Here is a 14,836-nt window from a genome sequence, read left to right as displayed (position 1 = left end):
GGGATACCAAGTTAGAAGTTATGGCCTAATTAGCAATTTGCTCTAACAGATATATTTGTTATATCAGAACTGCTTAGCAGCTATACAGATTTAGATGATAATTTATGAAAGAAATTCTAATTCAACTGACTAGTGCAATAAGTGTCAAATGAAGGACAGCAAAATATATGTTGTTGAAATTTCCACCTTTTACAAGAGAGCAACTCTGAAGTATAATCAAATAAAAAGCACATGTTATACTAATTTCGTCATTAGAGGCAATGATATACACCAGAGCTTTGTTTTTCCACAAAGAACTTGCCATAGCCAGCCCTCTCATTTTCCAGTTTAAAATCTCACATGCCAGTAAACTCTCCAAGGTCCTTATAATCTTAATTTAAAGCACTAGGACCCACACAATCAAGTTATTAATAAATGACAAGTTAGGAGTTTCCACTTACTTAGATATGTTGTTGAAGCTGAGAAACAGACGTTGGAGGCAGGGCAAATTATCCACATCTCTCTAGAAGGAAACAGAAAGCAAAAATTTATCAGCTGAAAGAAAAAGAAATGTTACAAACGTCTTCTTGCTCAGCTGTTGAAATATATAGTCATTTCTATTTACTGCAACCTTGCTACTGGACTTGATTTCTACTGGACACTGAGCTCCATTCTTCTCCACTGCAGATTAAATGGGAGGGTTTCAGCACATCCGCAGAACAAGCTGCACCACTCACAAGGTAAAAAGCACGGAAGAGAACAGAGAGATGCTGCTGCTAGCCTCTTTAAGCATGCTTTTGGGAAAGAAGCCAAAATGCTACTTCAGCATTTCAACTGTAGCACAAATATAGTATGATCAAACATTTGGTAAAAATCACTTTTAAAAGGAAGCCATTCAAATACTTTAAATTTTAAATTTATGCAATTAGCTTTCCAAACAGTAGTGAGAATTTGCCGTGGCCGTGAGTGTGTGAGTGTGTGTGTGTGTGTGTGTGTGTGTCCTCCTGTTGTAGTTTGAGCCTTGGTTGCTGTTTGCAAGTCAATGGCAAGGATCTGAAAATGTCAAAGCTATTTACCTCACTACTCTCAAACCCTTGGAAATATACTGCTCAAGTACAAATGAACCAATACACGGACAACATCCCCACAAAACGAAAGCAGATCATAGTGACTGTCACTAACGGGCACCATCAGAGCAATGTCCAAACCAAGCAAGAATCAGAGGTTCCCCGAAAAGTAATATAAGACCTGGTATTACATTATATTATGTTATATTATTATATTATATTACATTATATTATATTATATTATACCCGGTCTTATAGTAAAATAAGACTGGGTCTTATATTAATTTTGTTCCAAAAGACGCATTAGAGCTGATTGTCTGGCTAGGTCTTATTTCGGGGAAACACAGTATAATTGGAAATCTACCCTGTTCTGTTTAGGTACAGCACCCCAAAACAAACCTCTGCTGTTTAAATATAGTTCTACTCATCAAATATTGAAATGTTTGGCCCAAATTATTTTTTTAAATCATAAAGTAATACGAAGCTACCTAATTTCATTAAGTGAAAAGACAAAACCTTCTGAAAGGTATGACATATACTGGAGTAAGAGTCTTAAGAGGAAGTTTAGTAATTACCTAGTCTACAACTTCATTATTCACATGAGAAACAGTAAACAGTTGAGGTTGTTGCAGGGGCAGGGTGGGAGTGGAGTGTAAAGGTGACCGGTATTATATACAGTCTTAGAGGCTGAGGCAGGACAAATTTCCACGTATCCTGACTTCCAGTGTTCTGCTCTTCACAATACTACAGACTGGCACTTCTCATATAAAATGTTTGTCATTTTTAAGGGCAATATCATTTACAGTAATTCCGAGTTATATGAGTTTGAATAATGCTAATATAAATACATACATTTTACATATTACTGCGACCAATATTTAAAACCAAATCAAAACCTATTTTACTCTTTCTGTTAGGACATCATCTTTCTTCCTTCCTTTCTTCCTTCCTTTGAAAACTACCATTTCCAATATCCCAGTAAGAATTCAGGCAAGTGCATTAAAATTACAGACAAGCCCAGCTTTCCCAAAAATGGTTCATTTATTTATTTTTAAAATCTTGTATGAAGGTAAGGGGGATCAAATATATGGTGATGGAAGGAAAACTGACTCTGGGTGGTTAACACACAATAGGATTTATAGATTATGTAAAACAGAATTGTATACCTGAAATCTATGCAATTTTACTAACAATTGTCACCCCAATAAATTTTTAAAAAAAATTCTTGTTATCCAAAGAAAATACAAAAGTGATGGAATTGTGGCAGAACCACCTCTCACTAGTTTTTGAGAGCATAGGAGAAATGAATCTGGCTTCAGACATTCTCTCGTGTGGCTTTCCTTGTGTGCCATTCTCCAACCTTCTCTCAACCCCTTATACCCTAAACAGTGTAAAAGGAATACAACTGCAGGGACAGAATCATACCATTTGGTATACACTCCAAAGAATGTATACCATTCCTTCGGCATTACCATTCTCAGGCCCACCCCTGGAAAGCCCGTTCCACAGCTGTGAGTTAGTGATTTTTAGAGTTTTTCAATCATGGTCAAGGAATAAGTCTGCATAAAACGGGAAGGCAGCCAAAGTCCCCCAGTGGGTGACATGGCTACATGTTGGCAAAATTCTTGAATCATCGCCACCAGCCAGCTACCTCTCTCTGATATTCCCAGAAGTGAGAGGGGAGTGGGGTGAAGGAGGCATTACAGACTAGTGGTAGGGTTCATTTTACTCCAGGGCCCTATTTTCCAAAGGAAATGATAGCTTGCTTCCTATCTGGTTTCTAAAAGTATGGAGTCACAGCCAAATTGAAAGCCCTCTCTGTGCTCTTGGGGAATCTCTTCTCCCAAATTCTTCCTTGAATGTACCTGAGATATTTCTGGGCACAAGCATTGTTTGCTGACATGTAATTGGGAGAAACTGAGAAGCAGTAGCCTGGATCTCCTTTGAATCAAGGCACCTTAAAAAAATATATTTGTTGGCCGGCCCGGTGGCTCAAGCGGTTTAGAGCTCCATACTCCTAACTCCGAAGGCTGCTGGTTCGATTCCCACATGGGCCAGTGGGCTCTCAACCACAAGGTTGCCAGTTCAACTCCTCGAGTCCCACAAGGGATGGTGGGCAGCGCCCCCTACAACTAAGATTGAACACGGCACCTTGAGCTGAGCTGCCACTGAGCTCCCAGATGGCTCAGTTGGTTGGAGCGCATCCTCTCAACCACAAGGTTGCTGGTTTGACTCCCGCAAGGGATGGTGGGCTGCGCCCCCTGCAACTAGCAACGGCAACTGGACCTGGAGCTGAGCTGCGCCCTCCACAACTAAGACTGAAAGGACAACAACTTGACTTGGAAAAAAGTCCTGGAAGTACACACTGTTCCCCTGTTCCCCTTCTCTGTTCCCCTTCCCCAATAAAAAAATCTTTAAAAAAAAAGAAAGAAAGAAAAAAAAATAATACATATATATATATATATATATATATGCATATATATTTGTCTCTGAGTTCCAGCCTACCATTTCAGAGACTACAGACACCTTTCAAGACACAATTTTTTGCTATTAAAATATAAATTCAAATTACATCAAGTGATAATTTGTGAGAAAGGTTTTACGTTTATTTTATTAAATGATAATGTTTTGTATTTATCGTCACTTATGAAAAAAATTTTTACCAGACGTCTTTATCAAATTTTAAAAACCAATAACTGTCATTACTTGATAGAGCTATGAAAAATATTCACAACAAACTGAAAACTAAAATCAGAATCCAACTACATATATCCTTATAACCACTTTAATACATACTCTTTCCAGAAAGTTGAAAAATAAAATAATTATCCACAATCATTTTTGTTATTCCAAATTTCGTTTTTTAAGAAAATTATAACTTTTCTTTAATTTTTCCAGCAATTCTGAGATATACTTGATAATGAATTACTAGCATTAGAATAGACAAAAAGAAAACGTATTTATCATATCAATTATCTAAGCATGAATTATTTACAGGAAAAAAAAAGAGACTTATAGAAAGCTACTAGAAGATGGCTCCTCTAATACGAGACAGTAAACAAAAGATGGAGAAACATAAGATCCAGGAAGTGGATTCATCATTGGAGGGAGGGAAAGAAAAATCCAAAAATGACATCAATAGCAGGCTTAAGAGCAACCAGTCAACATCAGAGACAGAGGACAAAGGGCTCTAGACCAGGTATCTTCAAAGGGAGCAAATGAAACAGATTACCTGACATCTTTGCCCATACACAGAGGAATTTTAGAGTTCTGTTGGGGAGTTTGGACATTAGTTAATGGTAGAGCCCTCAATTAATGGGGGAAATGAGACAGTTATTAATGCCAGGAAAAACAAGAGCTTAATATCATGGTCCAACATGCACTTTAAAAAGCTCATTTTATTGTGCCAGACAATCCTAATCTATTAGATTATGAATTCATCAACCTGAATCAAGCCTGATCCACCTTTGACCAGACGCCCAAGAAATCTCAAAAATAAATATCCTGCCTTTGCCCTCAAGGATCTAACACTATGTCAAGGTAGTGTGCTCTTCCTTCCGGTATGCAATTATCTCAGCTTTTCTTTATCAACAGGTTATATTTTGGGGGAAGCCAGCATGCTACAAACTGCTTACTCAAAAAATTTAATTAATTTGGAATGATGGGGAAAGGAGAAATGGAGCGATTAAGAACAATGTAAGAAAGCTAAATTCTTACAGCTTTGAGAAAAAGTCAGCACATTTATTTCATTGTCAAGCATTAAACCCTCCCAAAATTCTTCTCTGGAGATAACAATATCACAGGCATATAAACTATTGCAAAGAAGCAATAACGTTAACATACCTAAGATGAGAAGATGATGAAATAAAACATTTACATATAGGGGAATACTTATAGCTCATCTGTTTATTAATCTGCTCCTAGTCTCAAATTTATTATATTTCACACAATTCTGAGAATCACATTCAAAACATCATTTGAAGTGAGATTCAAAACCATTTTATATATTTTAAAAATATAACCCTTTTAAAAAGAAAGCTAGTGAACACACAATGGGATTTATAGATGATGTAATACACGATTGTACACCTGAAATCTATGTAACTTTACTAACAATTGTCACCCCAATAAACTTTAATTTAAAAAAAAGAGATCTAAATAAAATTATTTAATACCAGACTTGCCATTTGAGAAATATGCTTGTCCTACTTTGCTCATTGTTTTCCATATTTCTAAACTTCACAAAAGAACTAGATGATTCAGCAATCTAACCATGTGTATAACATCTATTACGGGAGTTATTTTTAGAGCAGCCTCCTGCAGAGGAATAAGGAAGAAGAAAGGAAAAGAGATAGAGGCTTTGGCATGTATCAAGTAGGACAAAGATTACTATAATAAAATCACAACTATTCTCATTTCATGACCTATTCTGTCATACAAAAAAGTCAGAGTGAAAATATATAGGGGTAAGTATTTTCATTTTGAGAACTGGAAACATATTTATAAACAAAGCATTGAATAAGTTTGGAAAAAAATGGAAAAAAGTAATCTTTTTATAAAAAGGTTTATTAAGTTAATTCCAAAATGACTACTTGCTACAGCCATCACTTTGTGACACAGACACACATTACACAAGGAATAATATGTGTAAGCTATCATATCAATGACTCTAATCATATATTTAAATGTCAATTTAAAAAACTCCATTATCTGGCTCTGTAACCCAAAGGAATTAATATGTATATCTGCTTTTTATATTTGTTAACTACCCATTACATGGCAGTAAAGATCAGTCAGTCTAGCCTCAAGTTGCTTTTCCAATCTGATTTTCTTCTACACTCTCTTGTAGTCCACCTCAAAAAAAAGATAAAAGGGAACTAGAAACTAATTAGTTGGTAATCAGACACTGATATTCTGACTACAGAGATTTCTAGTCTCTATTACGAGGAGAGCTAGATTTAATAGCTATAAAGAAAAACAGAAAAAGCTCCAACTTCACAGGCCTTTCCTCACTTGAATTTGTAGTTCAAATTTACATCACAAGCATGAGCTAACAAGACTCCTGATAAAAAATGGTCCCTAGCATCCATGCCTTTATCACTCCTGGCAAAACTCTCTGAAAAGACACAAACTCGGTTCAGGCTTTACAACATTCTGACTATCCCAAACTACTAACATATGAAAAAAATTAGCTTGAGCAAGAGTCAGCAGAAATTTCAGGAAGCTGTCAAAAAATTAAGAAACTATAATAACTTGATAAAGACTATGGAATAACCATGTTTAAAAGTATTAGGGAAATGAAAGTAATCAAAACATGAGAAAAATACAATACTATAAATAAAGAGATCTGAGCATTTATGAAAACAAACTTCTACAAAAAATAATGGCCATTACTAAAAACACCATGGATACATGGAAAATGAGATTAGACAAAACTGAGAAGTTACTGAACTGGAAGATATCACTAAAGAAGTAAAAAATGCAGAAATGTAGCAGAGAGAGATAAGAACAACAAAACTTTTAAGAAACAAAGGATAGAACACGAAGGTGCACACTGTGCCTTGTAGGTAATTAAGAAGCAAAAGAGAGAAAATAGGAGTAGGTAACATTTGAAAATATAAAGACTCAGGATGTTCCCATAATTAATGAAAGATAAGAATCTGCAGATTCAGGAAACACAAATATCCAGTATGCTAATAAAATTACCATATTTAATCAAATCTAAGATACCATCTTACAATTATTTTATGTAACACTTAGTGAAAATCAACTTATGATTAACCAATAATAAAATAATCTATCACTTAGAATTTTTATTTCATTATTACTGAAAGAGCTCTTTTAGATTTATTTAACATATATATTTTAACCTAATATCATTCTTATGCATACCTAAAAATTAAGTAAAATAAATTAATTAAATAAATGAACTCCCAAAATATCTCCATTTACTATAAGACTCAAGTAGTTAGACAGTGTAGACAAATGGTAGACATTTGGCATAATGTCAACCAATGGCATAGTGGTAGACAAATAGATGGAACAGAATAAGATCATCCAGAAAAAGATTCATTTGATTATAACTCAATTTCAACCAACACACCAATTCAATTCAATGGGGGAAAACAGGATCTTTTCAAGAAAAAGTGATAGAGCAAATAAATATCCCTACCTCACATCATACAGAAAATTTAATTAAACACAGATTGCAGACCTAAAGTGAAAGGTAAAACTATAAAACATCTGGAGGAAAACATATTCATGATATTGAGACAGGCAAAGACTTCCTAGCCAGGATAAAAAAGCACTAATGATAAAAGTAAACAATTTGATAAGCTGCACGCCACTAAAATTGAAAGCTTTCACATATCAAAAACATTATTAAGAAAGCAAAATGGCAAGCCATGCAGAAAATATACTCAATACATATACCAAACAAAGAACCAAATCTAACATAAAGATCTACTATAACTCAATAACAAAAAGATAAACCCAATTTTTTTAATGGGCAAAAGACTTGAACTGATACTTCACAAAAGGGTATGTCAGAATTGCCAACAAGTACTCGAAAAATGTACAAAATCATTAGTCATCAAGGAACTGCAAATTAAAACCACAAATTAAAATCACTAAAACTATAAAGACGGTCAGTGTCAAACAATGGCAAGGATATGGAGCAATGGGCACTCTCCTTTATTGCTAGTGGGGGTGAAAAGTGGTATAATCACTTTTGGAAAACTGTTTGGCATTTTCTAATAAATTTAGAAATCCACCAACCTTATGGCTCAGTAATGACACTTCTATGTATTTACCTAAGAGAAATGAGGGGATATGTCCAGCAAAATAAATACATAAAATACTACAAGAATATTCATAGCGGCTTTATTGCAAAAGCCAAAACTTGGAAATAAGCAAGGTGGCTGTGAACATAAGAATGAAAAAGCAAACTGTATTGTATTTAGACAATGACTACAATTCAGCAATTTTGTTAAAAACTATTGATACACACAGCAAAATGGATTAATATCAAAAAATTATGTTTAGTACACAAAAGAATACATATTATATATAAAATACAAATATATAATATATGTAAAAGATCTTGTTTTCCCCATTGAATTGAATTTTGTGTGTATACACATACACATGCACACACACACACACACACACACACACACACTCTACAAAAAGTTCAAAAATAGGCAAAATTAATCCATGGGGACAGAAGTCAGGAAACCTCTGGAGTAGAGAAAGGCATTGAGCGGAAAGAGGCACAAGAGAACTTTCTGGAGTTACAGAAATTTTTCCTATCTTGATCTGTGTGGTAGTCAAATGAATATATATATATATATATATATATATATATATATATACATTCTATATATATATTCATTTGATACATATACTATATATATGTATATAGCCAAAAAATGTATACACATTTTATTCTGCAATTACAAGAGGTGCTCAAAGTGGTTACCGTCAGCGTCCAGACACTTCTGATTATGGTGAACTACTGCTTGGGCAACGTTGACCAAAGTGTCCACTTGTATACATTATTTTTGGCACCCCCATATATGTGTATATAAATAAACTGTACAGTTAAGATTTGTGAATTTTACTGTATCTAAATTATACCTCAATAGAGTAGGATGAAAAGACTTCACATTTAGAATCCAATTTCTGACTCAATACATAACAATGTCTGCGCTTTTCACACAGGATTGTCTTCTGTGCAATCAGAAACAGTGGTGACGCAGTATATACTAAAGAGTGCTCCATTATTGGCCACAGGATTTTCTTTCAAGCTACTGACCCCATTCTGTATGTTTTGATATGGATAAAGAAACACCGTGCTATTGTCTGAATGTTCGTGCCTCCCCACACTCATGTGTTGAAATCCTAACCCCCAGAGGTGATGGTATTCGGAGCCTGGGATGTCAGAGAAGTCCTGGCTGAAGTCTTGAGGGTGGAGCTCTCATGAACAGGATAAGTGCCTTATAACAGAGACCCCGCAGAGATCTCGAGCCTCTTCCACCATGTGAAGGCATGGTGAGAAAGCACCCGCTACGGGCCAGAAGAGGGCTCTCACCAAAATGGGACCATACTAGCACCTTCATCTTGGACTTCCTAGACTCCAGACTGTGAAAAATAAATAACGGTTGTTTATAAGCCACCCAATCTATGGGATTTTGTTATAATAGTCTGAATGGACTAAGATACCAACATGAATTATTCACAGAGCCTTTTGTTGCTGTGAAACTTCTCTTATCTGTTCAAAGGAGTTTCATCAGTTTCTCCTGCCTTTAGTTGCATTGCCTGGCATGTGAGAAGCAACCTCTCTAAGCCTATCTCAGTAACAAAATGTAACACAGCCTCACCAAACATGGTTATCTTCCCTTTAAAATATTTGATTGCTAATTAGCAGAAAATGTGGGATTGCAGTTGTGGGGACAGAGCCCCAAAAAGCAGTTTCCAGGCTCTCGGCCTCACATAGAAAGGTGCTGGCTCAGGTAGTAAATGGCCATCAACTGTGATCAAATGGCCAGCAGCTGTGGCTAGTTGGCCGTCAGCTGTAACCAGTGAGCCATTGGCCACGAATATAACTGCTGTGGCTACGCTAGCAGAAAATGGGGGCTAGCAAGAAGATGGTGGCTGGGCCTGCAAGCGGCAGAGTGAGGGGTGAGAATTGTGTGGCTCCTGCTTCCTGTTTCTCCAACCCAGCCGCCAGCGAGAGCATAGAGATACGACTCCCCTACCTATGGCTCCGTGGGTGTTCCTGTTTGGCCTAGCCATATCCTGCGTTTTTGTGTGGGGAGTGGGACCAGAGACCCCGCCGGACGCCCCACACGACACTTGGCGTAGTCGGCAGGATTCCCTGCACGACAAATGGCGCAGCGAGCAGGGTACGGTGTCGGCCAAAGCTCTCCGAAGGGCAGTGGAGCAGTTTGTGCCTATGAACACTCAGTTGCAGGAAGACTAGGAGGAGCAGCTGCCTGAGAGCTGGACCCCATGGAGGGGTGGGAAGACGTGGACGGTTCCCCAACCAGCAGAGGCCGGAGAAAGCGAAGGTCCTTGCGGCCCCGTGGGCTGGGAAGTGCTTGCTGAGGCAGCCCGGATGCAGGACTTGTAGTCCCAGGAGGAAACACTTGCTGAGTCCCCCGTGGGAGCTGAGGGTGAGGTCAAGGTCATCCCTCACCCCCAAGACAGCCCTGTCGAATGACTATGGACTATGGGGAATTGCCTTCCATCCCTAATTTAATGGACAGCTTGACTGTTTGGGAACATACCACCGTGTAGTGGAACTGGCGGATGTTTGCTTTTGTGTCTTGACTGGTGTGGGGACAGAGCCCCAAAAAGCAGTTTCCAGGCTCTCGGCCTCACATAGAAAGGTGCTGGCTCAGGTAGTAAATGGCCATCGACTGATCAAATGGCCATCAGCTGTGGCTAGTTGGCCGTCAGCTGTAACCAGTGAGCCATTAGCCATGAATATAACTGCCGTGACTGGGCTAGCAGAAGAAGAGAAAAAAGGAAAAAGGGGGGAGCTAGCAAGAAGATGGTGGCTGAGTCTGCAAGCGGCGCAGTGAGGGTTGAGAATTGTGTTGCTCCTGGTTCCTGTGTCTCCAACCCAGCCGCCAGTGAGAGTATAGTGGTGTGACTCCCCTACCTATGGCTCCGTGGGTGTTCCTGTTTGGCCTCACCATATCCTGCGTTCTTATGTGGGGAGCGGAAGCAGAGACCCCGCCGGGCGCCCCGCACGACAACTGGCCACCATTGAGAATATGTAAGCACCTTGACTGTGAGTCGCTATTGTTCCAGCACGGTACCCTGAGAGGCCAAGAGAGAGTGGCAGTGCCCTGAAAGCCTTGGCTGTGTCCAGGAAGTCTGGCTGTGTCCAGAGAGAGTGGCAGTGCCCTGAGAGCCCTGGCTGAATCCAGGAAGTCTGGCTGTGTCCAGAGAGAGTGGCAGTGCCCTGAGAGCCCTGGCTGTGTCCAGGAAGTCTGGCTGTGTCCAGAGAGAGTGGCAGTGCCCTGAGAGCCCTGGCTGTGTCCAGGAAGTCTGGCTGTGTCCAGAGAGAGTGGCAGTGCCCTGAGAGGCCCTCGTGTGCCCGGGTAGACTAGTGGTACCCTAAGAAGTCCAGGAAGTCTGGCTGTGCCCAGAAGTACTGGTGGTGCCCTGAGAAACCCTGGCTGTGCCCGGGGAGACTAGTGGTACCCTAAGAAGTCCAGGAAGTCTGGCTGTGCCCAGAAGTACTGGTGGTGCCCTGAGAAACCCTGGCTGTGACCAGAGAGCTTGGCTGTGTCCAGGAAATAGCATTCACCTCCAGGCTCCTCGCACAGGGCCCCTTGCGGAAGACGCTTGTCGCGTAGATTGTGAGGCGAGACCCTGTAGGGGTGGAGTGTGGGGAAAGAGCCCCAAAAAGCAGTTTCCAGGCTCTCGGCCTCACATAGAAAGGTGCTGGCTCAGGTAGTAAATGGCCGTCGACTGTGATCAAATGGCCAGCAGCTGTGGCTAGTTGGCCGTCAGCTGTAACCAGTGAGCCATTGGCCACTAATATAACTGCCGTGGCTACGCTAACAGAAAATGGGGGAGCTAGCAAGCAGATGGTGGCTGAGTCTGCAAGCGGCACAGTGAGGGTTGAGAATTGTGTGGCTCCTGGTTCCTGTGTCTTCAACCCAGCCGCCAGCGAGAGTATAGAGATATGACTCCCCTACCTACGGCTCCGTGGGTGTTCCTTTTAGGCCTCACCATGTCCTGCGTTCTTATGTGGGGAGTGGGACCAGAGACCCCGCCGGACGCCCCGCACGACACAGTCGTTTCTCCACACACACAAAAAAAGTTCAGTAATATTAAACTTATGTCTTTGCTGTTCTATTTCCATACCTTTTTGAATTGAGTAACGTTTCATTTCAATGCCAAATCATGATGCAATCTTTTTAAATACATTTTAAAGAATGATTAAATTCAAAACATGTTGTGCCAACAATTGAAATGACAATAGTATAAACAGGTAAAACCACATTCACATACACTTAGGCAATGAAATGACTGTAGCCTGTCCAATAGTTTTCTTTAAGATGCCATAGATTGTAAGACATATCCAGAGTTGTTGAAATATGGAAAAATGTGTCTCAAATTGGTGAAAGATAGTAGTTCCACGTCAATACACATCACAGTGTGTCGGAAGGAATTCAAAAAGAAATTCTATAATCCTAAAAGCAACCGGAGGAAAAGAAGACCGCCTACAAAAACTGCTACCAGACAGTTTAATGGCAATAATAGAAGGCCAAAGAAAACGGAATATGACCTTCAAACATCTGGGGAAAAAATAACTGTCAACCAAGTCAAACCGTCAGTCATGAATAAAAGCAAAATAAACACATTATTAGACAAAAACTGAGAGCGTTTACTACCCTCAGAATCACCTTAAAGGAAAATTTTCTCAATTATATATTTTGGGAGGAGTGGTAAGCCTAAACCAACATGTGGGTGAATCCAAATAAGCATTGACTGAAAACAACAGCAATTAAAATATCTAATTTGTGGAGTAAAAAGTTCTAAAGAAAATACTAGGCAATAAAAACATGTAAAATGGGAGGGGGTTACTGGACTAAATGATTCTAAAGTCCTTATCTGAGAACAGGGTAGGGATGTCCATTAACTCTATAATTTAAATCAAGTGTGTATTTTAAAATGTTAAGAGTAACCATTGAAGTGAGTAAGAAAGAATAGCAAAAACGTCTTCAACCTGAAATAAGGCCCAAGAAAAAAAAGCAGAGGAAAAGCAGGACAAATAAAAAGCATGAGAAACACTTTAGTTATGAATTTAAATATATCAGTGATCAATCAGTACAACAGAATACTCTCCGGTTAGAAGACAGATTCTCAGATTCTAAGGTAAAAAAGGAGTTGTGTCTGCTTCAACTTTCAACAATGTCTTGCAGTTTTCAGTATACAGGTATTTCATCTCCTTTGTTAAGCTTATTCCTAAGCATTTTACTATTTGCAATTCTAAATGGGATTGTTTTCTTCATTTCTCTTTGATAGTTCCTTTTTAGTACATAGAAACACACCAGATTTTTGTACATTGAATTTGTATCCTACAACTTTACTGTATTTGTTTATTATTTCTAACAGGTTTTTGGTGGAGTCTTTAGGGTTTTTTTATACATAAAATCATGTCATCCTCAAATAGTGACAGTTTTCCTTCTTCCTTTCCAATTTGGATGCCGTTTATTTATTTTTCTTGCCTAATTGCTACTCAGCCATTAAAAAAGATGAAATATTGCCATTTGGGACAACACAGATGGAACTTGGGGGTATTACGCTAGGTGAAGTAAGTCAAACAGAAAAGTACAAAAACCATATGATTTCACTCATATGCGGAATACGCGTATAAAAGAAAAAAGTAACAAACAAACAAACAAAAAACAAACTCACAGATACAGACAACTTGGTTGTTACCAGAGGGGAAGGAGAGGGGAGGGTAAAATGGGTAAAGGTGTCAAATACGTGGTGCCGAATGGAAACTAGATTTTTGGTGGTGAGCACACTATAGAGTATACAGATATTGAATTATAATGTTGCACTCCTGAAATTCATGTACTGTTTTAACTAATGTTACTCCAATTTAAAAAGGAGTTGTGCATTCTTTATAAGAAAAAGGTTGAGAGTTAAAGGACTTAATATGATTCAAAGAACTCAGCATTATTTCTCTTGATATTCCTGTCCAAAGTACATAACCTGAATCTAATCATGAGGAAACATCATTAGACAAGCCCAAACTGTGGGACATTCTACAGAATAATAAACTAAGTCTTCAAATGTCATGAAATACAAAGAAAGACTAAGGTACATTTGCAGATTAAAGAAGACTAGGGAGATATAACAACTGAATGCAATGCGTGATCTTGGATTGCCTTTTGCTATAAAGGACATCATTGAGGCAACTGGGAAAATGTGCACGGAATCTACAGATTAGGTAATAGTATTGTATCAATGTTAACTTCCTGATTTTGATCACTATAATGTGGATATATAGGAAAATTCTTGGTTTTTAGGAAAACACACTGAAGTATGTGGAGATAAAGCGGTATCATTTCTGCAACTTACTCATAAATGGTTTAGAAAAAAATAGACTAGTAGATATAAAGAGAGGGAAAGAGAACAATCGAGAGAGGATAAAGCAAATGCACTAAATGTTATCATTTAAGAAATCACCTGAAATCTATGTAATTTTACTAACAATTGTCACCCCAATAAATTAAAAATAAATTAATAAAAAAAAAAAGAAATCTGAGTGAAACATACTGAGAATTCTTTACACTATTGTTGCAACATTTTCTGCAATTACGTCAAAATTTTAAAAAGGTTAAGGAATAAAAAAGATATATGAGGAAAATAACGAAAGCTGGTATTAACATTAGACTAAATAAATGTTAAGGCAAGAAGTATTATTAGCTTACTGATATATTCTACATACCTATTAGGTTGGTGCGAAAGTAACTGCAGTTTAAAAGGTTAAAAATAATTGCAAAAACCGCCATTACTTTTGCACCTACCTAATAGAACAGTGCGTGGCATATAGCCCATGCTCATAAAATACATGCTCAGTGAAGGAGTTAGTAATACAGTCAAAACATAATGATGAAAGGAACAATTTACCAGGAAGATGCATCAGTTTTAAACTATGTACACCTAGAAACATAGCTTCAAATACTGATCACATACAAGGCAAATAGATTAATAGTAACTATTGACTATAATATTTACAAGGCAATAAAGCAAAC

General features: G+C 38.2%; 1 protein-coding gene across 4 annotated transcripts in view; it reads right to left on the bottom strand.

Moving 5' to 3' along the window:
- Positions 1 to 14,836, bottom strand: part of LRRC49 (leucine rich repeat containing 49) — a 135,782-nt gene that overhangs the window by 88,825 nt on the left and 32,121 nt on the right. For all 4 annotated transcript variants that reach the window (XM_033109436.1, XM_033109438.1, XM_033109440.1 and 1 more), the window contains one exon: positions 441 to 502. In XM_033109436.1, the coding sequence (XP_032965327.1) occupies positions 441 to 502 (62 nt within the window). The remainder of the gene's footprint in view (positions 1 to 440; positions 503 to 14,836) is intronic.

This window comes from Rhinolophus ferrumequinum, chromosome 6, assembly GCF_004115265.2.
Source record: "Rhinolophus ferrumequinum isolate MPI-CBG mRhiFer1 chromosome 6, mRhiFer1_v1.p, whole genome shotgun sequence".
NCBI classification, from domain to species: Eukaryota; Metazoa; Chordata; class Mammalia; order Chiroptera; family Rhinolophidae; genus Rhinolophus; species Rhinolophus ferrumequinum.
The sequence above is the reverse complement of the archived record's forward strand: the minus strand, read 5'-3'. Positions and strand labels throughout refer to the sequence as shown.